At 41.2% G+C, this 16,636-nt stretch overlaps 1 protein-coding gene across 4 annotated transcripts in view; it reads left to right on the top strand.

Moving 5' to 3' along the window:
• The window catches only part of znf292b (zinc finger protein 292b), a 252,138-nt gene extending 235,714 nt beyond the window's left edge, over nucleotides 1-16,424 (top strand). For all 4 annotated transcript variants that reach the window (XM_078230034.1, XM_078230035.1, XM_078230037.1 and 1 more), the window contains one exon: nucleotides 7,626-16,424. In XM_078230034.1, coding sequence (XP_078086160.1) covers nucleotides 7,626-14,741 — 7,116 coding nt within the window. In that variant the 3' untranslated portion in view covers nucleotides 14,742-16,424. The remainder of the gene's footprint in view (nucleotides 1-7,625) is intronic.
• The last annotated feature ends 212 nt before the right edge of the window (nucleotides 16,425-16,636 follow it).

Genomic DNA, 16,636 nt, shown 5'->3' with positions numbered 1-16,636 from the left:
TGCATGCCATGTTTGAGAACTAATTGTAACTCATTTCTGATTTGAATGTATAACAGGGCAAGTATAGAAGTATGAGAGGAAAGAGCAAACCCTGGTACTGTAAACTTGCCCATGATATCAACAGCTAAACACTTTTTTATTTCTGTCATGGGATGTGGGTGTCACTGGCTAAGCCAGCATTCATTGCCCATCTTTAATTAGCCTAGAAAAAGAGATCTTATTTTTGTGCAAATGAGAGAATGTAATTAGAGGAAAGAGCTTACATTTATATAACACCTTTCACATTCTCAGGATTTCCCACAGCTAATGAATTTCTTTTGAAAGATAGTCACTGTTATTTTGTAAGTATGTGCACACAGCAAGATCCCATAAGCAGCAATCTAGATAAATGACCAGTTTGATGATTAATTCAGTTTTCAATTTGATAAATGCTGGTCAGAATACTGGGAAAACCTCACTGCTGCTCTTAAAAATCACAACTGGCCCTTTTTTTATACATCTGGAGGGTAGATAGGCTGATATTTTGACATCTCAGTTGGCTCCTGCAGTGCCGATCTCCGTCAGTACCACACTGAAGTATCAGCTTAGACTGTACTCCAATCCTAATGTAAGTTTTGAATCCACAGCCTGTGACTCAGGCTACCGTATTACCAAAGTTAATGCCAGATGGTCAACTACAAAATTGATTTTTCCCTTGTGAAGTTCATCACACTAATGATTAGGTTATCATAGGTTTGATCTGTTGTACTTGATATTACTGCTCAAAGTCAATAATTCCCCCTTAATTACCCTTGGAGATAATGGCTAACAAATAATAACTTCTGTTACTATCACGGTCACTGCAATAGAAGTTGAGAAATGTTCCAATTATAGATTTACTGGTATCAGAAACATTACATATATTAGTTCTGGATTTGGATAAAAAAGGCAACATAACAACAAAGGCCCTTTGATCAAGAAAGTATCTCAGTATGAAGCAATAAAGAGAAATCTGCAATATTGGAAATCTCAAATATATGTTGATGTACAAGGTGATACCATCAGCCTAGATAAGAGATTATTTATCAGAACCATTGAAGGGTGTACATGTACATTGGGCCCTAACTTCACTCAATGGCAATCAGCACCAGATTGCCACTCCATACCCACTTACCGTGCCAAATTTTGTCCATACCTGTCTCGCCCAACCTTCTGACTCAGGCTGGACAAGATCCAGGCAGCGCAGGGATCACCAGGGCCCAGCACCACAGTGTAAAAGAGTCGGAGAGAAGGAGCTCATGCCCCCTTTTTTCAAGGCACTATAAATTACTCAACCTCAAGTTTCTGTCCACTTCCCGTTTAAAATTCCACCATCTTTTCATGCAAAGTGTTCCAGATCCTGACAACCCTTTGATTAAGAACATATTTCTTGGTCGTCCTTCCAGGTACTTTGCCAATGATTTTAAATCTGGGCTGAATCTTCTGAGGAGTGGCAGTCACTGTCTGATTGCCACTCTGCTCCTGCTTTTATTTTAACACAGTGCCGGAGCTCTGCATTTCTCACCCGGACTTCTAAACCGGGCCTGTTCAGAAATGTAGAGCATACTTGTTCCCCGAGTCCTCCTTCACAGTTCAGGATAATCGGGGAAAGCTAAGTTGCACCCCTTTTTTTATGGCTCTAGCTGCCATGTTTTGGCAAGTTTTTTTTTCTCACTAACACACTGAAAAACTGTGGGACATTTAAATAACCTTTCACTGTGTTAGTGAATGAGTGTGAGTGAGGTAAGTGACTAAGTGGTAAAGCGCCCTGTGAGTTCGATGGTAAGCCTAGGGTGTCAGCTGGGTGGGGTGATAAGGTCGGGGTGCGGGGAGGATGGTATTGGGGCGGCGGGATCACGAATGTCATTTGTATAGTTACCCAGGAGTATTTTTAAAGCTAAAGTTTATTAGTCACAAGTAAAGCTTACATTAACACTGCAATGAAGTTACTGTGAAATTCCCCTAATTGCCTGTTCGGGTCAATGCACCTAACCAGCACGTCTTTCAGAATGTGGGAGGAAACCAGAGCACCTGGAGGTGCTCAGACATGGGGAGAATGTGCAAACTCCACACAGACAGTGACCCAAGCCAGGAATCGAACCCGGTTCCTGGCGCTGTGAAGCAGCAGTGCTAACCAGTGTACTACCGTGCCATCCCACTGTGCTGCCCCAGTTAAATATACAAAGAACAAAGAAAAGTACAGCACAGGCACAGGCCCTTCGGCCCTCCAAACTTGCGCCGATCATGATGCCTGCCTAAACTAAAACCGTATGCACTATATCCTCCCATTCCCATCCTATTCATGTATTTGTCTAGTTGCTCCTTAAATGATGCTATTGTACCTGCTCCCACCACCTCCTCAGGCAGCGCGTTCCAGACATTCACCAACCTCTGTGTAAACAAAACTTGCCTTGCACATCTCCTCTGAACTTTACCCAGGCACCTTAAACCTATACCCCCTAGTACTTGGCTTTTCTACCCTATGAATGATTATCCACTCTGCCCATGCCACTCATAATCTTGTAAACCTCTATCAGTTCACCCCTCAACCTCCGTCATTCCAGTGAGAACAAACTGAGTTTATCCAACTTCCCCTCATAGCTAATACCCTCCAGACCAGTCAACATCCTGGTAAACCTCCTCTGTACCCTCTCCAAAGCATCCACATCCTTCTGGTAGTGTGGTGACCAGAATTGAACACACTATTCTAAATGAGGCCTAACTAAGGTTCTGTACAGCTGCAGCATATCCCACCAATTTTTATACTCAATGCCCCGACCAGTGAAGGCAAGCATGCCGTATGCTTTCTTGACTACCTTATCCACCCGCGTTGCTACTTTCAGTGATCGGTGGACATGTACGCCCAGATCTCTCTGCTGTCAATATTCCTAAGGGCTCTGCCATTTACTGTGTAATTCCTACATACATTGGACCTTCCAAAATGCATTATCTCACACTTGTCCGGATTAAACTCCATTTGCCATTTCTCCGTCCAAGTCTCCAACCGGTTTATATCTTGCTGTATCCTCTGACAATCCTCTTCACTATCCGCAACTCCACCAATTTTTGTGTAGTCTGCGAACTTATTAATCAGACCAGCTACATTTTCTTCCAAATCATTTATATATACTATGAACAACAAAGGTTCCAGAACTGATCCCTGTGGATCACCGCTAGTCACAGCCTTCCATTCAGAAAAGCACTCCTCTTCTGCTACCCTCTGTCTTTTGTGGCCAAGCCAGTTCTGTATCCATCTTGCCAGCTCTCCTCTGATTCCATGTGACTTCACCTTTCGTACTAGTCTACCATGAGATACCTTGTCAAAGGCTTTACTGAAGTTCATGTATACACCATCCATTGCCTTTCCCTCATCTATCATCTTCATCACTTACTCGAAAAACACGACCTCCCCTTCACAAAACCATGCTGTCTATCACTAATAAGTCTGTTTGTTTCCAAATGCGAGTAAATCCTGTCCCTAAGAATCTTATCCAATAATTTCCCTACCACTGACGTAAGGCTCATCAGCCTATAATTTCCTGGATTATCCCTGCTGCCCCTTTTAAACAATGGAACAACATTGGCTATCCTCCAGTCCTCTGTAACTTCATCTGTAGCCAATGAGGATACAAAGATTTCTGTCAAGGCCCCAGCAATTTCCACCCTTGCCGCCTCCAGTATTCTGGGGCAGATCCCATCAGGCCCAGGGGACTTATCTACTTTAATGCTTTTTAAGACGCCCAATACCACCTCCTTTTTGATATCGACATGATCCAGAATACCTACACACCCTACCCTAGGCCCCTCATCCATCAAGTCCCTCTCTTAGGTGAATACTGAGGCAAAGTATTCATTTAGTGTCTCGCCCATTTCCTCTGGTTCTATGCATAGATTCCCTCCACTATCCTTGAGTGGACCAACCCTTTCCCTGGCTACCCTCTTGACTTTAATATCTCTGTTTATAAGCCCAAAGAGATCATGTTGCTTAGTTTATTTCTGTCTAGAGCTTCCTGAAAAACTGTTCTGTTAAGTGAGTCAGAAGCCTCCAAAGTCTCTGGGCAGAATTTTCCCTTCACGCCCGCCATGGGACTCATAGCAGGCAGGACCCAGACCATGCAAAGGTCCATTGATCTCGGGCAAGATCCTCCTGTCTTGGGGCGAGCACAGCTGGAAAATCCCACTCTCTAACACAAACTTGGATGCAGGGGAATAGCCCGTCAGAAGTTGTAACTTCTCAGGCAATTCCCGTGGCTTCCTTACATTGGGACTTCCAATGCATCTACCAGTTAAGCTTTGGGAAACGGCCATCCGGAGACCAGAATATCTGGGCCATGATCTCTAGTTACTGACCACTTGGCAGAAGGAACAATTTTTCTCTCTCTGTTCTGAGGCAGAGTCCTAACTTTTCCAAACTCTCTTCATAATTGAAATCCTTCATGCCCTAACGGGATTATGATATACTTCCTGTCTACCCTTTCTAAGACTTTTGCATCCTTACTGCCCAGTTGAGGCTGAACTTAGATTTATAAAGTTCTTACGTGATCTCTTTGGGCTTATAAACAGAGATATTAAATATTAAAACAATGATATTTCAGCCATCTTAACAACTTGCCCTGCCACCTTCAATGTCTTTCTGCTCAGTTGCACTTTTCAAAACTGCACCATTTATATTATACTGTCTTTTCGTATTAGTATCCCAAAATGCATTACTTCATACAACTCTGCATTGAAATCCTTCTGCCATTTTGTTTTGCCCATTTTACCATCCCACCTTTGTCATTCTGAAGTTTAGATCAAATACGAGTGCAAATCACCTCCCGATCTGGAAAACATCCATTTGCCACCATGCCCTGCTTTCTGTTACTGACTCAGTTTCATATTCATACCACTACATTCATTCTTAATTAACATCTTGTGTGGTGCTTTGTTGATGCCTTCCAGAAGATGTATTTACAAATCTACCTTAATCAATAATAGTCTATCACCTCTTAATAATACAATCAAATCAGCTAGACACAGTTTACCTTTCAATAAATGCATTCAGCCTATACTTGAGTAACACATCCTTTTTCAAGGAGACGGTTCTGAAAACTTGCTACCACCGATGTTGGGCTGATGTCCCAAGTTTCCTGGCTTATCCCACTCCCCTTTTCATCTCGTAGCCAAATAAAGTAATTATCGGGTGTGGGATTTGCCCTAGTCTTGAAGTAATATTAATTTTACAGATTTGTCCATCAGCCATGAACAAATGGAGAGTAATTACTTTCAATTTGGACGATCATTCCATAAATCCTTTCCCCATGTTCCATATACATGAATACTGTTGAATAAATGTTTTTTCTATTAATAAATGTCTAACATATAAATTTTCTTAAATGTTCAGTTAAATCAATTATAAGCATGCTTCAAACTGTTTTTACCTTTTAATACCTTTTCAGGATGGGGGAGACGATGGCCTAATGATTTAACCACTAGACTATTAATCCATATTAATCCAGAAACTCAGCTAATGTTCTGAGGACCTGTGTTCAAATCCCGCCATGGCAGATGGTGGAATTTGAATTCAATTTTAAAAAACTGGAATCAAGAATCTACTGATGACCATGAAACCATTGTCAATTGTTCACCAATGTCCCTTAGGGAAGGAAATCTACCGTCCTTACCCAGTCTAGCCTACATGTGACTCCAAGGCCACAGCAATATTGTTGACTCTCAACTGCCTTCGGGCAACTAAGGATGGGCAATAAATGCTGACTAGCCAGCGATAACCATGTCCCACGATAAAAAAAAGGAAGTGAAATTTGTTTACTCATTAGCAAGTATACAACATTGATCATGGGTGAAAAGTAAATAGTGCTGTATGGAAGTTGTATACAGACTGTATGGAAAGGCACACACTAGTACAATGCATGGTAATCTTGAAAGAACTAGTGCCCTCGAAGATATAGCATACAAATCTTGCTGGTACTAAATCATTAACCATGCAGTGCAGAGGCTTTAAAAGAATGAGAAATCATGAATTGTGTATAATTTTCATAAATTTGGATTGTATTTTCTTTGAATTTAAAAATGTGCAGAGAGAAATTGGTTTAGCCTGGTTTTGTGCCATGAAATGACAGCAATAGCAATGCAATTGATAAGTTTATAAGGAGTTAAAGTGATGTCAGGAAAACATTTCACCCAGGGCATGTTTGGAGTCTGGAACGAACCTCCCAAGGATGGTAGAGGCAAGTTCGATTGAGGTATTCAAAAAGGAATTGGATTGCAATCTGAAAAGAGAGAATGTGCAAGGTTATGGGGATAAGACAGGGGAGTGGGACTAAGCCGAATGCTCTTTCAGAGAGCCAGTGGCCTCCTTCTGCATTGTAAAGATGCTGTGAACAGTAGCCCAAATGATCAGTAGAATTGATTGAACAAATACAGGCACTTCCTGGTTTCTGGTGTTTGGTATTCACCTGCACTTTAAACAATTGGCCTTTGAACAACTGGTTAGTTAGGTCTTCAGATCCTGCTGCTCAGTGGACAGATTCTACTACCCCGGCTGCTCGGAGTCTTAGTAATTTTATTTTTCCATTTATTTTCATCCTAAAACCAATATTCCTGAGCACACACCGATGCTTAAAAAGGCTAAGCTGCTCTGTGTGCTAGTTTAGGGCTGAAAATGAAGGGGAGGATTCAAGCACTAATGTTCTCAGCAGACCAACAGCGAGGATAATCTGGGTAGTACTTTGGCAGAGGAGATATTGAGCTGCTGATTAATCAAATGTTCTGATCAACTGTTACAAAGTTTCCATGAGTCTTGAGCGTTGTCTATTAGTACAGTCACTTGAGTTACACTAATTCCTACAGATTAATGATTATAACTGAGACAGTTTCTTTCAGCAAAGGGGACAATAACTAAAATGATCACTCAAATTAAAATGCACAGGCCACTAAAAAAATGCAGTAATTTGAAAATATACTTGAAAAAAGAAACAGTTGCAGAGTTATGGGGATGGAGAATTAACTGGCTAGCTCTGTCAACGAATCAAAAATGATATGCTCAGCCAAATGACCTCATTGTGTGCTATATGCTTCTGATCGAATATATAGCAATGTAATGCAACAAATGGGCCACGTGCCACCAACATTCCCTATAAGATGTGCCCACGACAATCTTGACTGCCATGTTTAAAAAAAAAGTGCAAAATGTATATTCTTCGATGGCAGTTTTGAGCACTCAGCATTGCTTACTCGTTTACATTTCTAACTGGTCCCAGTCTCCATGAAATGGATACAATAGTAGCATCTAAGACCCAAGAATAAATGGGGACTTGCTACTACTGGCACATGGGGAAATACAGTTTATATTACTAATTGTTACCATGCTTTTGCTATTGACTGTAGCTTTTGAAAATACAAATGTCTACAATAACAGATTGGTTTTTGGACAGCATTTTGATTATTTTAAGCAGCTAATCAATACAAAACTGTATTAAGTTTATGCAAACAATATAAAAACCTAAATTTGTTTTCATCCATGAGTTCACATCCTGGTTATTATCATCTTATCAAATCTGAGCAATGATTTATATTTAAGATATGATATCTTACGTTTTACTTCACAGGCAGGGGAGGCTGGACTTTCAGCTTGTATCGAACTCTGTGTGAGAGCACTGCGCATGGAATCAAATGAAAGTCCCACAGTGAAGACTTCAATTTGCAAGACAGTATCATGCTTGTTACCTGATTATTTAGAGGTCAGACGTGCATGCCAGCTTACCGAATTCCTGCTGGAACCTACAGTGGAAGCTTATTATGCAGTTGAGACTTTATACAACCAGCCAGACCAGAAGTATGATGATGAAAATGGTCCAATCCCTAACTCACTGAGATGCGAACTCTTGCTCGTTTTAAAAACACATTGGCCCTTTGATCCTGAATTTTGGGATTGGAAGACTCTGAAACGCCACTGTCTTGCATTGATGGGAGAGGAAGCATCTATTGTGTCTTCCATAGATGAACTTAATGACAGTGACCTCTTTGATGAAAACAATGAGAACCATCTTGAAGTTGCTACAAAAGAACATTCGCTGAATGGACTCCCTAAATTTTACAGTGACGTGATGAAAGTGCAAAACACTTCGTCTGCAGAAATTGGAATGAAGGTAAAAGATAAAATCGAGAAAGGTGTGGTATCTGCCAGATTTAAGAACTGGCAGGCCTATATGCAGTATTGTGTATTATGTGACCGAGAGTTTCTGGGACACCGAATTATCCGTCATGCTCAAACACACGTGAAGGAGGGAAACTATTACTGCCCTATATGTGCCAAAAGCTTTAAGAAAAAGGAGATTTTTGTTCCACATGTTACATTTCATATTAAGCAATCTTGTAAAGAACGACTAGCTTCTATCAAACCAAAAAGGAGAGTTGGAAGACCACCTAAGAACTTGCCTGACAGTATTGCAGGAAAAAAGCTGGCTGAAATAGACAAGCAGGAACATCGTCCAATTAAGAGGAACAGCCTATACAGTCAGGATTTTGTAGTCTTCAGTGATAGTGATGGCTCTGATGATGAAGGCAAAGATAAATCTTACAAACCTGCAATCATGACGACACAAAAAGTGGACTGCACTGAAGATCACAACTGTCCTGTAACACTCTGTACCAAATCTTTTAAGTATTTTAAAAACTTAATTGCACATGTGAAAGGTCATGGTAATGATGAAGAAGCAAAACAGTTCCTTAAAATGCAGAGTAATAAAGTTGTTTGTCAGTATTGTAGGAGACGCTTTGTTAGTGTTTCTCACCTTAATGAACATTTGCAAATTCATTGTGGCCCTAAACCCTATGTCTGTATACAACTGGAGTGTAATGCAAGCTTTGGTACATACTCTGAATTGGTAGGACACAGGAAAGAACATGTACTGTTCAAAGCTAAATGCATGTTTCAGAACTGTGGAAGAATTTTTACTGAGTCCTATTTGTTATACGATCATGAAGCACAGCATTATCACAATTCCTCATATACTTGCAAATTCTCAAACTGTGGAAACGTTTACTACTCCCAGAGTGAACTGCAAAAGCATGAGGTTGATCATGTCACACATGCTTGTGTGAAAATTGAAGTTGAAAATAGTTTACCTTTTGAAACAAGCCAGCTTGATGCAAATAGAGCTGATCAGGTTAATCAGTTATTACAAATAAAGATGAAAGATGAACCATGCAGTCAGCCTGACACTTACCAGAATGGCTTTGCTATTGATTATGTTGCAAGTGAAACTGTTAAATCCAAATCCTCCATGTCAGAAGAACTAAATGCCTTACCATCTAGCGGAGAACAGAGTCATCTTCCAAAAGACACATACTTTGGAGTAACTGTGAAGAGCGAAGGAGAGACGAGCATGAGTCTGACTCATGGTGTTTTGCCAAAAACGATGTTTAAAGGGGAGGGTACTCTTATTCCACCACAACCTTTAGAAACAAAACCAGGTGAAGCAGCAAAAATGGTCCAAATGTTCGGTTGTAAGGTTCCTGGCTGTAATCGAAGCTATACTTCGTCACGTAGTGTCAGCAAACACATCAAGGCTACTCACCCTGACTACTACGAAACACTGAAAAAACAGCGGAACACATCAAAAGTCCAACGGGTTAGAAATCCTTTGAAATGTCAAAATCAGGAAGACCCTTCAAACCCATTGTGTTTTTCAAATGAGGAAAGCTTAAGCATAACACCTGAAAACACCTTGAACACAGTAGGTGCTATTTATCAGCAACCTGTTCCCAGTGTTTTAACTGTTGAAAATGGAAATGTATCTCAATCCAGGAAGAAAAAACACACACACAATAAGCGTGCAAAATGGCCTGCAATCATCAAAGGTGACAAATTTATCTGTAGTAGGTGCTACAGGGAATTTACTAACCCCAAATCTCTTGGAGGTCATTTGTCACGACGTGCCATCTGTAAACCTTATGATAAAAAGGAAAGTTCTTCAGTTGTGAAGCAGAAGGCTGGGCAGGTTTTATACAAAACAGAAAAGATTCTTTCACCGAGTGCATTTGTCCCTCAGGAACCTGAACCTCCCTGTGTTGCAGATACATTCTTGACTGGTGAAACATTCCTTCAATCATTGGAAATGGGGGACAGTGCAGCTTCATTTGCTGCTCATGAGCTTTTTCCACCAACACAGGAGAACAACTATAGTCCTGCTGTATTTGATCCAAGCAAGACTCCCCAGGTCACTAGCCTTCCTGGAACATTTGAGACTGAAGTAATTCAGCAGACCTTTCAACCCAGATTTGGAACGGATACTGTGGAGGACCACACAGCCAATATAACTCTATCACAGGCACTAACAACTGTGTGTAGCCCAGGATCATTTGTGGCTGGTGAAGACATGTCACTCAGCACTGAGGTTCCACCAATGTTAGATGCCGTTAAAGGCTCAAATACCTATTCGTCTTGTGAGCCCTTGCAGCAGGCTCTTGAATCCAATTTTTGTTCGGGAACAAGTTTTGTTGGCAATGAGATTCACCCTCAAAATTTGGAAAGCAGCTGTGAGCCAACTATATATTTTACCAATGGCACTATGCCAGAGATTGATAGCAATCATAATTCATCTCACTCTGAAGACTTTAAGACACGAGATATAAGCATAGCTGAACTTCTGTTGGGCTTGCAAAATCTGAATTTGGAATATGATGAGAAGCTTTACAGAAGTGGTGCACTGTGTCCTACCTCAAGTTCAGGGACACCAGCTGCTTCTATGAACATCTTGACACATACGCCAATAAGTAATTGTACCAATAGTCCAAACATAATCAATCAGGGTTTGACAGATACGCAAACAAATACATCACTACAGGCTTCTGAAAATGACAAAGAACTGAAAGTGAATCTCATTAAACCATTTATCTGTCAGGAAGGTGGATGCATCTATAGTGCAATGACTAAAGATGCTCTGACCAATCATTATGTCAAAGTTCATCAGTACTCTAAAGAGCAGATAATGGAAATAAAGATGTATCAGACTAGATTTGCTCCATTTAGATGCCATGTTCCTAACTGCCAGAAAACATTTACAAGAAACTCTAATCTCCGAGCCCACTACCAATCAATGCATCAGGTAACACGGGAGGAGCTGGTAAAACTAAGAATTAAAAGAGCATACTGCAGAAAATCAGATGGTCATTATAAAGCTGTGGATACTGTTCCACCAATGCAGGAAATCATTTCTCAACCCAGAATGAATGGGTCACAGGAGAAAGAATCCACAGAACTGCATAAATTGCAGCCAGTAACTTCAGGACCTAATGAGATTAACTCAGAAATCAGTCTTCATTTGCATAGCACTCAGAACTCAAAGACTATACTGTATAATCACGGAATGTCACAGAGTGGCTCAGTGCTACTGGCAGGCCTGCAGAATTGCTCAGCATTACCAGCACAACTCCAAAATGATTTGGCCCAATCGGTAGTGCCACCGGATGCCTTGGTGCCAGCACCAGGGTCCCAGGATACCCGATTGCTACTGGCAGGGCCTCAGGATGCCTCCGTGTTGGCAGTTGAGCCACACAGTGGCCTTGCGCCATCGGCGGGGTTGCAATCTGTCTCACCACTACTGGCATGGCCACATAATGTCTTGCTGCAGTCAGTGAGGCCCCAAAATGTATCACCTATACCAGAGGGGCTACAGGATGTGTCTCTGCTGTCAACAGTGCAACGATGTGTATCACCGTTACCATCAATGTCACAGGCTGTCTTGCTCCCAGAGGCTCAGGGTATCTCACCATTAGTGTCAGGGCCACCGAATATCTCACTACTATCATCAGGGCTGCAGGATGTCTCAATTGTAGCATTAGGGTCACAAGCCATCTCTGAAGTAGCAACCAAGTCAGCAGATAGCTCACTACTGCCACCCGGACCGCAGGGCGCCTCACCTGTGGCAGCAGGGCCTCAGGGAGCCTCGACAGTGCCAGTAGTGATGAATGGTGCCGCGCCAGTGGCAGCAGGGCCACATGATATCTCGCCGGTGGCAGCAGGGCCACGTGGCACCTCAACAGTAGCAGCAGGGCCGTCTGGCGCCTTGCCAGTGGCAGCAGGGCCGCGCAGCGCCTCGCCAGTGGCAGCAGGGCCGCATGGCGCCTCGCCAGTGGCAGCAGGGCCGTGCGGAGCCTCGCCAGTGGCAGCAGGGCCGTGCAGCGCCTTGCCAGTGGCAGCAGGGCCGTGCGGAGCCTCGCCAGTGGCAGCAGGGCCGTGCGGAGCCTCGCCAGTGGCAGCAGGGCCGTGCGGAGCCTCGCCAGTGGCAGCAGGGCCGTGCGGAGCCTCGCCAGTGGCAGCAGGGCCGTGCGGCGCCTCGCCAGTGGCAGCAGGGCCGTGCGGAGCCTCGCCAGTGGCAGCAGGGCCATACGGCGCCTTGCCAGTGGCAGCAGGGCCGTGCGGAGCCTCGCCAGTGGCAGCAGGGCCGTGCGGCGCCTCGCCAGTGGCAGCAGGGCCGTGCGGCGCCTCGCCAGTGGCAGCAGGGCCGTGCGGAGCCTCGCCAGTGGCAGTAGGGCTGCATGACATCTCACTACCTGCAGAATCACAAAAGGTTTTAGTATGTGAAGAAAGAACAAAAGATTCCTCTCTAGACCCACAAAGACCAGAAGATGTCTTGCTGCATTCACCAGATGCATCAGTGCAGAGAAGGAAAGGTGAAGATTTGAAGCAAGCTAAAAATGCTGCAGGTACAGGAGAAAGGAAGTGCAGGAAATCAATTACAAAAATAAAAACTGAATGTAAATTTAATAAATTTCACAAACCTTACAGGTGTGTTCACAAGGGTTGCTCTGCAGCTTTCACTATTCAACAAAACTTAATACTGCACTATCGAGCTGTGCACCAGTCTGACCAACAGCTGCTTCACACGCAGATCAAACAAGAAATCACCAAAAATGTCAATGTCCAAGTCAGAGAGTTTCGATGTCAGCTCGATGATTGCTGTAGAATTTTCCAAGGACTCACAGACCTAATTAAACACTATTCTGAACTTCACAATCTCACTTTAGATGAAATGGGGAAAATAGTATCTTCCACCAGTGAGGGAAAGTTTAATTGTGACCAGGCTGAGTGTGTATCTTCATTTACAGTTTTCTGGAGTTTTATTAAACACCTTCTGGTAGCTCATGGCTTAGATGTGGAAAGGCAGCAAAGCGATATGGATGCGACTTGTTTTAAATGTGATTGTGAAGGCTGTGATCGGACCTATGCCACTAGATCTAACCTTTTAAGACACATCTTTACAAAGCACAGAGAACTTCATCAATCTTATTTGATGAGACCCAGAAAAATCATAACAGACCAAGAAAACATTCCAAGAACAGCCAATTACGATGATCTGTCTGACGAAAAGAGTTATTTTGAACCTGAAGAAGTTAGTGAAAATGAAGACATCATAAACGAGGGTAAATCTAAACCCATATCAAGGGAATGTTTCACATCAGATAGCAAAGTTGTGAAAAGCAGTGAAATTGATGGGAATAAGTCTTGCAGCTCTAGAAAAGTTGCTAAGTGTACTCTTAAAAGTAAGGCTCAAGCCATGGCCATATGTAGCAACAATTCTCTGAGAGAGCAATATCCATGCATGTTTCAGAATTGTTCATCAGTTGTTACCAGTGAACGCAGTCTAGTAAAACATTATAGGATTCATCACAAAATTTCCAATACATTTGTAAGTCAATACCACAGTCATCTGATAACTTGCAGAAAATCTGTGAGTATGCAAGGTAAAGCATCAAGTGAGTACGTAACCAAGCATGAAGAAGGATTGGTAGACAATGCTGTCAATGGTGTAGTGATTCAACAGCAGACCAAGCTAAGTGAAACTGAAATTTTCAATGAGAATCTCGAGAATGATGACTCCTTTAAGACCACTGAAGGATTTTCAGAATTGTTTAATGCTAAACTGATTGATACCAGTACTTCTGCCTGCCTTCAAACTGAACTGGAGGAGACAGTAGAGATGATTGCTGAGAGTAAAGTAACTGATGTAAATAACTATCAGTCTTGTAAGAAAAGGCCAAATGGTCACCTGACCCTCACAGACACAGAAAAAGATTGCATACAGAGTAAAAAGAAAAGGAATTTAATGGAAAATCCTGAGCAGCTGTCGGAAGTTAATTCAGTCCAAATTCTCGATGAGAAAGAGGCTTCAACTCCAGTGCACATCTCATGTCCACATAAGACTCACCATCAAAAACCTTTTGACTTGAGTACGTTTAAACCCATGGGATTTGAATTCTCATTCCTAAAATTCCTTGAAGAATCTGCTCTAAAGCAAAAGAAAAAAGCTTTGTCTGGTAAAGGTCCTTCTCACAGTCTTACTGAAAAAAGAGCAGATCATGGATTAGTCTCGAGTGTAGTGTTAGGTGACAAGGACAGCTCATCAGCAAACCATCCTGTGAAAGATGACAAAACTTTAAGAGTTCCTATTGACCACACCAAACAGCCAGCTGCAGGTAGATTGAGCATGGGAACTACTGAACATCAAGCCCTTACTAATTTTGCTACTCCCTTGTCTCTCCACATTCTTAAAAACATAAAAATAATAATGGACAAGTCACATTCTGATTGTGTTGAGCTTGCTGAGAAGCAACTTCAACATATGCAACCCACAGTGGTGCTTAGTCGAGTAAAAGTAGACTTTAATATGCTGGCCCAAGTTAAAAGTGTAAAGGAAAGAATTGCTGTAAAGAGTACATAACTCTGTAACATCTACTGTATATATTGAAATAAGTAAGGGTAATTAGAAGCTATAATTTGCTTTCATTTGGTCCTTGCTAGTAATCAAACCAAAAGGATGCCTTGTACATTTTAACAAAAGCATGTATGTAAATGTCTAGTTTTTTTAGTTCTTTTTTTAAAAAACAAAAACTAATATGGCAGTAGCCATGTCCAGTATATTCTACAGAATCCCTATGGGACAAAATTGTGGCACAGAACAATTGCTCTGTTTATGTAAAACAAATATGATAATCTGATGTCATACAGTTGTATATGGAAGAGGGGCTATTCTGATCTGATAGGCTGGCTGTTATGGAGGTATGTACATTCTGTTATTGACTTGGTAGATCAGCATTGCTGAAGCATGCTGCTGAAGATGCTGTACGATATAGCTTGAACTGTACTTTATCGTTGTCTATATATTTAAAGAGATTGTATCCCGTTTACTACAAATTCTATCTACTACCGATCCATAAATATAAATTCTTTACAACATTGGACATCAGTATAATAAAAACATCTTGCAAAGCTCCAAATTGTTTTTATTTATTTCGTTAACCAAATTATGCAAAAGTTCGCCATCAGTTTTGGCACAACTTTGTAAATAATACTTGAATCGTAGTTGTTTTTGGAGTGGGGCGGAGGAAATGTGTAGATATTTTGTATATAATTCATTATGTACTCCATGGGATACTCTCTCTCCTTACAACCACCCTTGAGAGTTTTAAGAACAAGCTCCAGGTAAACATTGTATAATAGCTAGGCCCTTTAACCTTTTGAAGAAATATCTAGTGAAGAAAGCATTGCTTTTAAATAAATTCCTACTGAAAGATGCTCCCTAAGTGTTCTTTTTCCAATGATGAAAACAAAGACAATGTTGGTACTGGGCCCCTCATTTATGCGGTCAATACTATACTGTTGAAAACATTTAAAAATACTCTTAAAGACATTTGATAGTTAAAGCTTAGGACATAACTTTTGTGTAAAGTCAGTGCTGAAGACTAGATATACAGATATTTATATATTGACAACTGTTATGTGAAAAAATGAATTCAGTTACAAAGATTAAAGTTCAGACTTTCAAATGTTGCTCTGCAATGGGACTGAATCAGTTGACCTTTTGTGGGCGCTGTTGTATATACAGTTTTATTGCTCTAGAGCTTTGTTAATGAAATGCGTACATTTGAAGTTAATTGTTTTGCTTCTGAACTTAACCACCAATATTCAGTGTCTGAATAATCATCGGTAGCAACTCAAGATATTAACCTGGCCAGTGTGAATTCGCACAGTTTTAATTGGTCAGTCTAGTATACATTGGAAACCAGCAGTGTGACAGCACACAGTCCATTTCATCAAACCAGAAGACTGTCTTGACTTGTACAACTGTACAGTGCACCTTGCCAAAGGTTTATTCAAAACATACAACATGATATCCGTTTTTTGTATTATGACAAAGTCTGTAATTGTGGGGAAACATTCCTTTCTTTTGTATACCAGTCTGTATAGTCTTCATTTATAGATTTGAATACAGTATTATTGTAAATACTGAAGTACAGTATTAATTTTAATTGGCATTTACATGAACCACTAGAATATAAAATTAGATGTCAATCTGAATAATGCTTTTGTTTTATTAAATTAATATAAAAACACAAAATAAATCTGTTTTAAAAAATAAGTTTAATATTGTTCTCCATTGTCAGATATTGATTTTTCTACTTGAAGTGCCAAAAAGCTCTTGATGTTTTAATTTGATACTTCATCATAAAAGGTTAGTATGCAGGTATTGCAAATGATTAGGAAAGCAAATGGAATGTTGTTTATTGCAAGGGAGATGGAATATTAAAAATAGGGAATTTTTGCTACAATTATATA

The sequence above is a fragment of the Mustelus asterias genome, chromosome 15 (assembly GCF_964213995.1).
Source record: "Mustelus asterias chromosome 15, sMusAst1.hap1.1, whole genome shotgun sequence".
Lineage (NCBI taxonomy): Eukaryota > Metazoa > Chordata > Chondrichthyes > Carcharhiniformes > Triakidae > Mustelus > Mustelus asterias.
The sequence above is the reverse complement of the archived record's forward strand: the minus strand, read 5'-3'. Positions and strand labels throughout refer to the sequence as shown.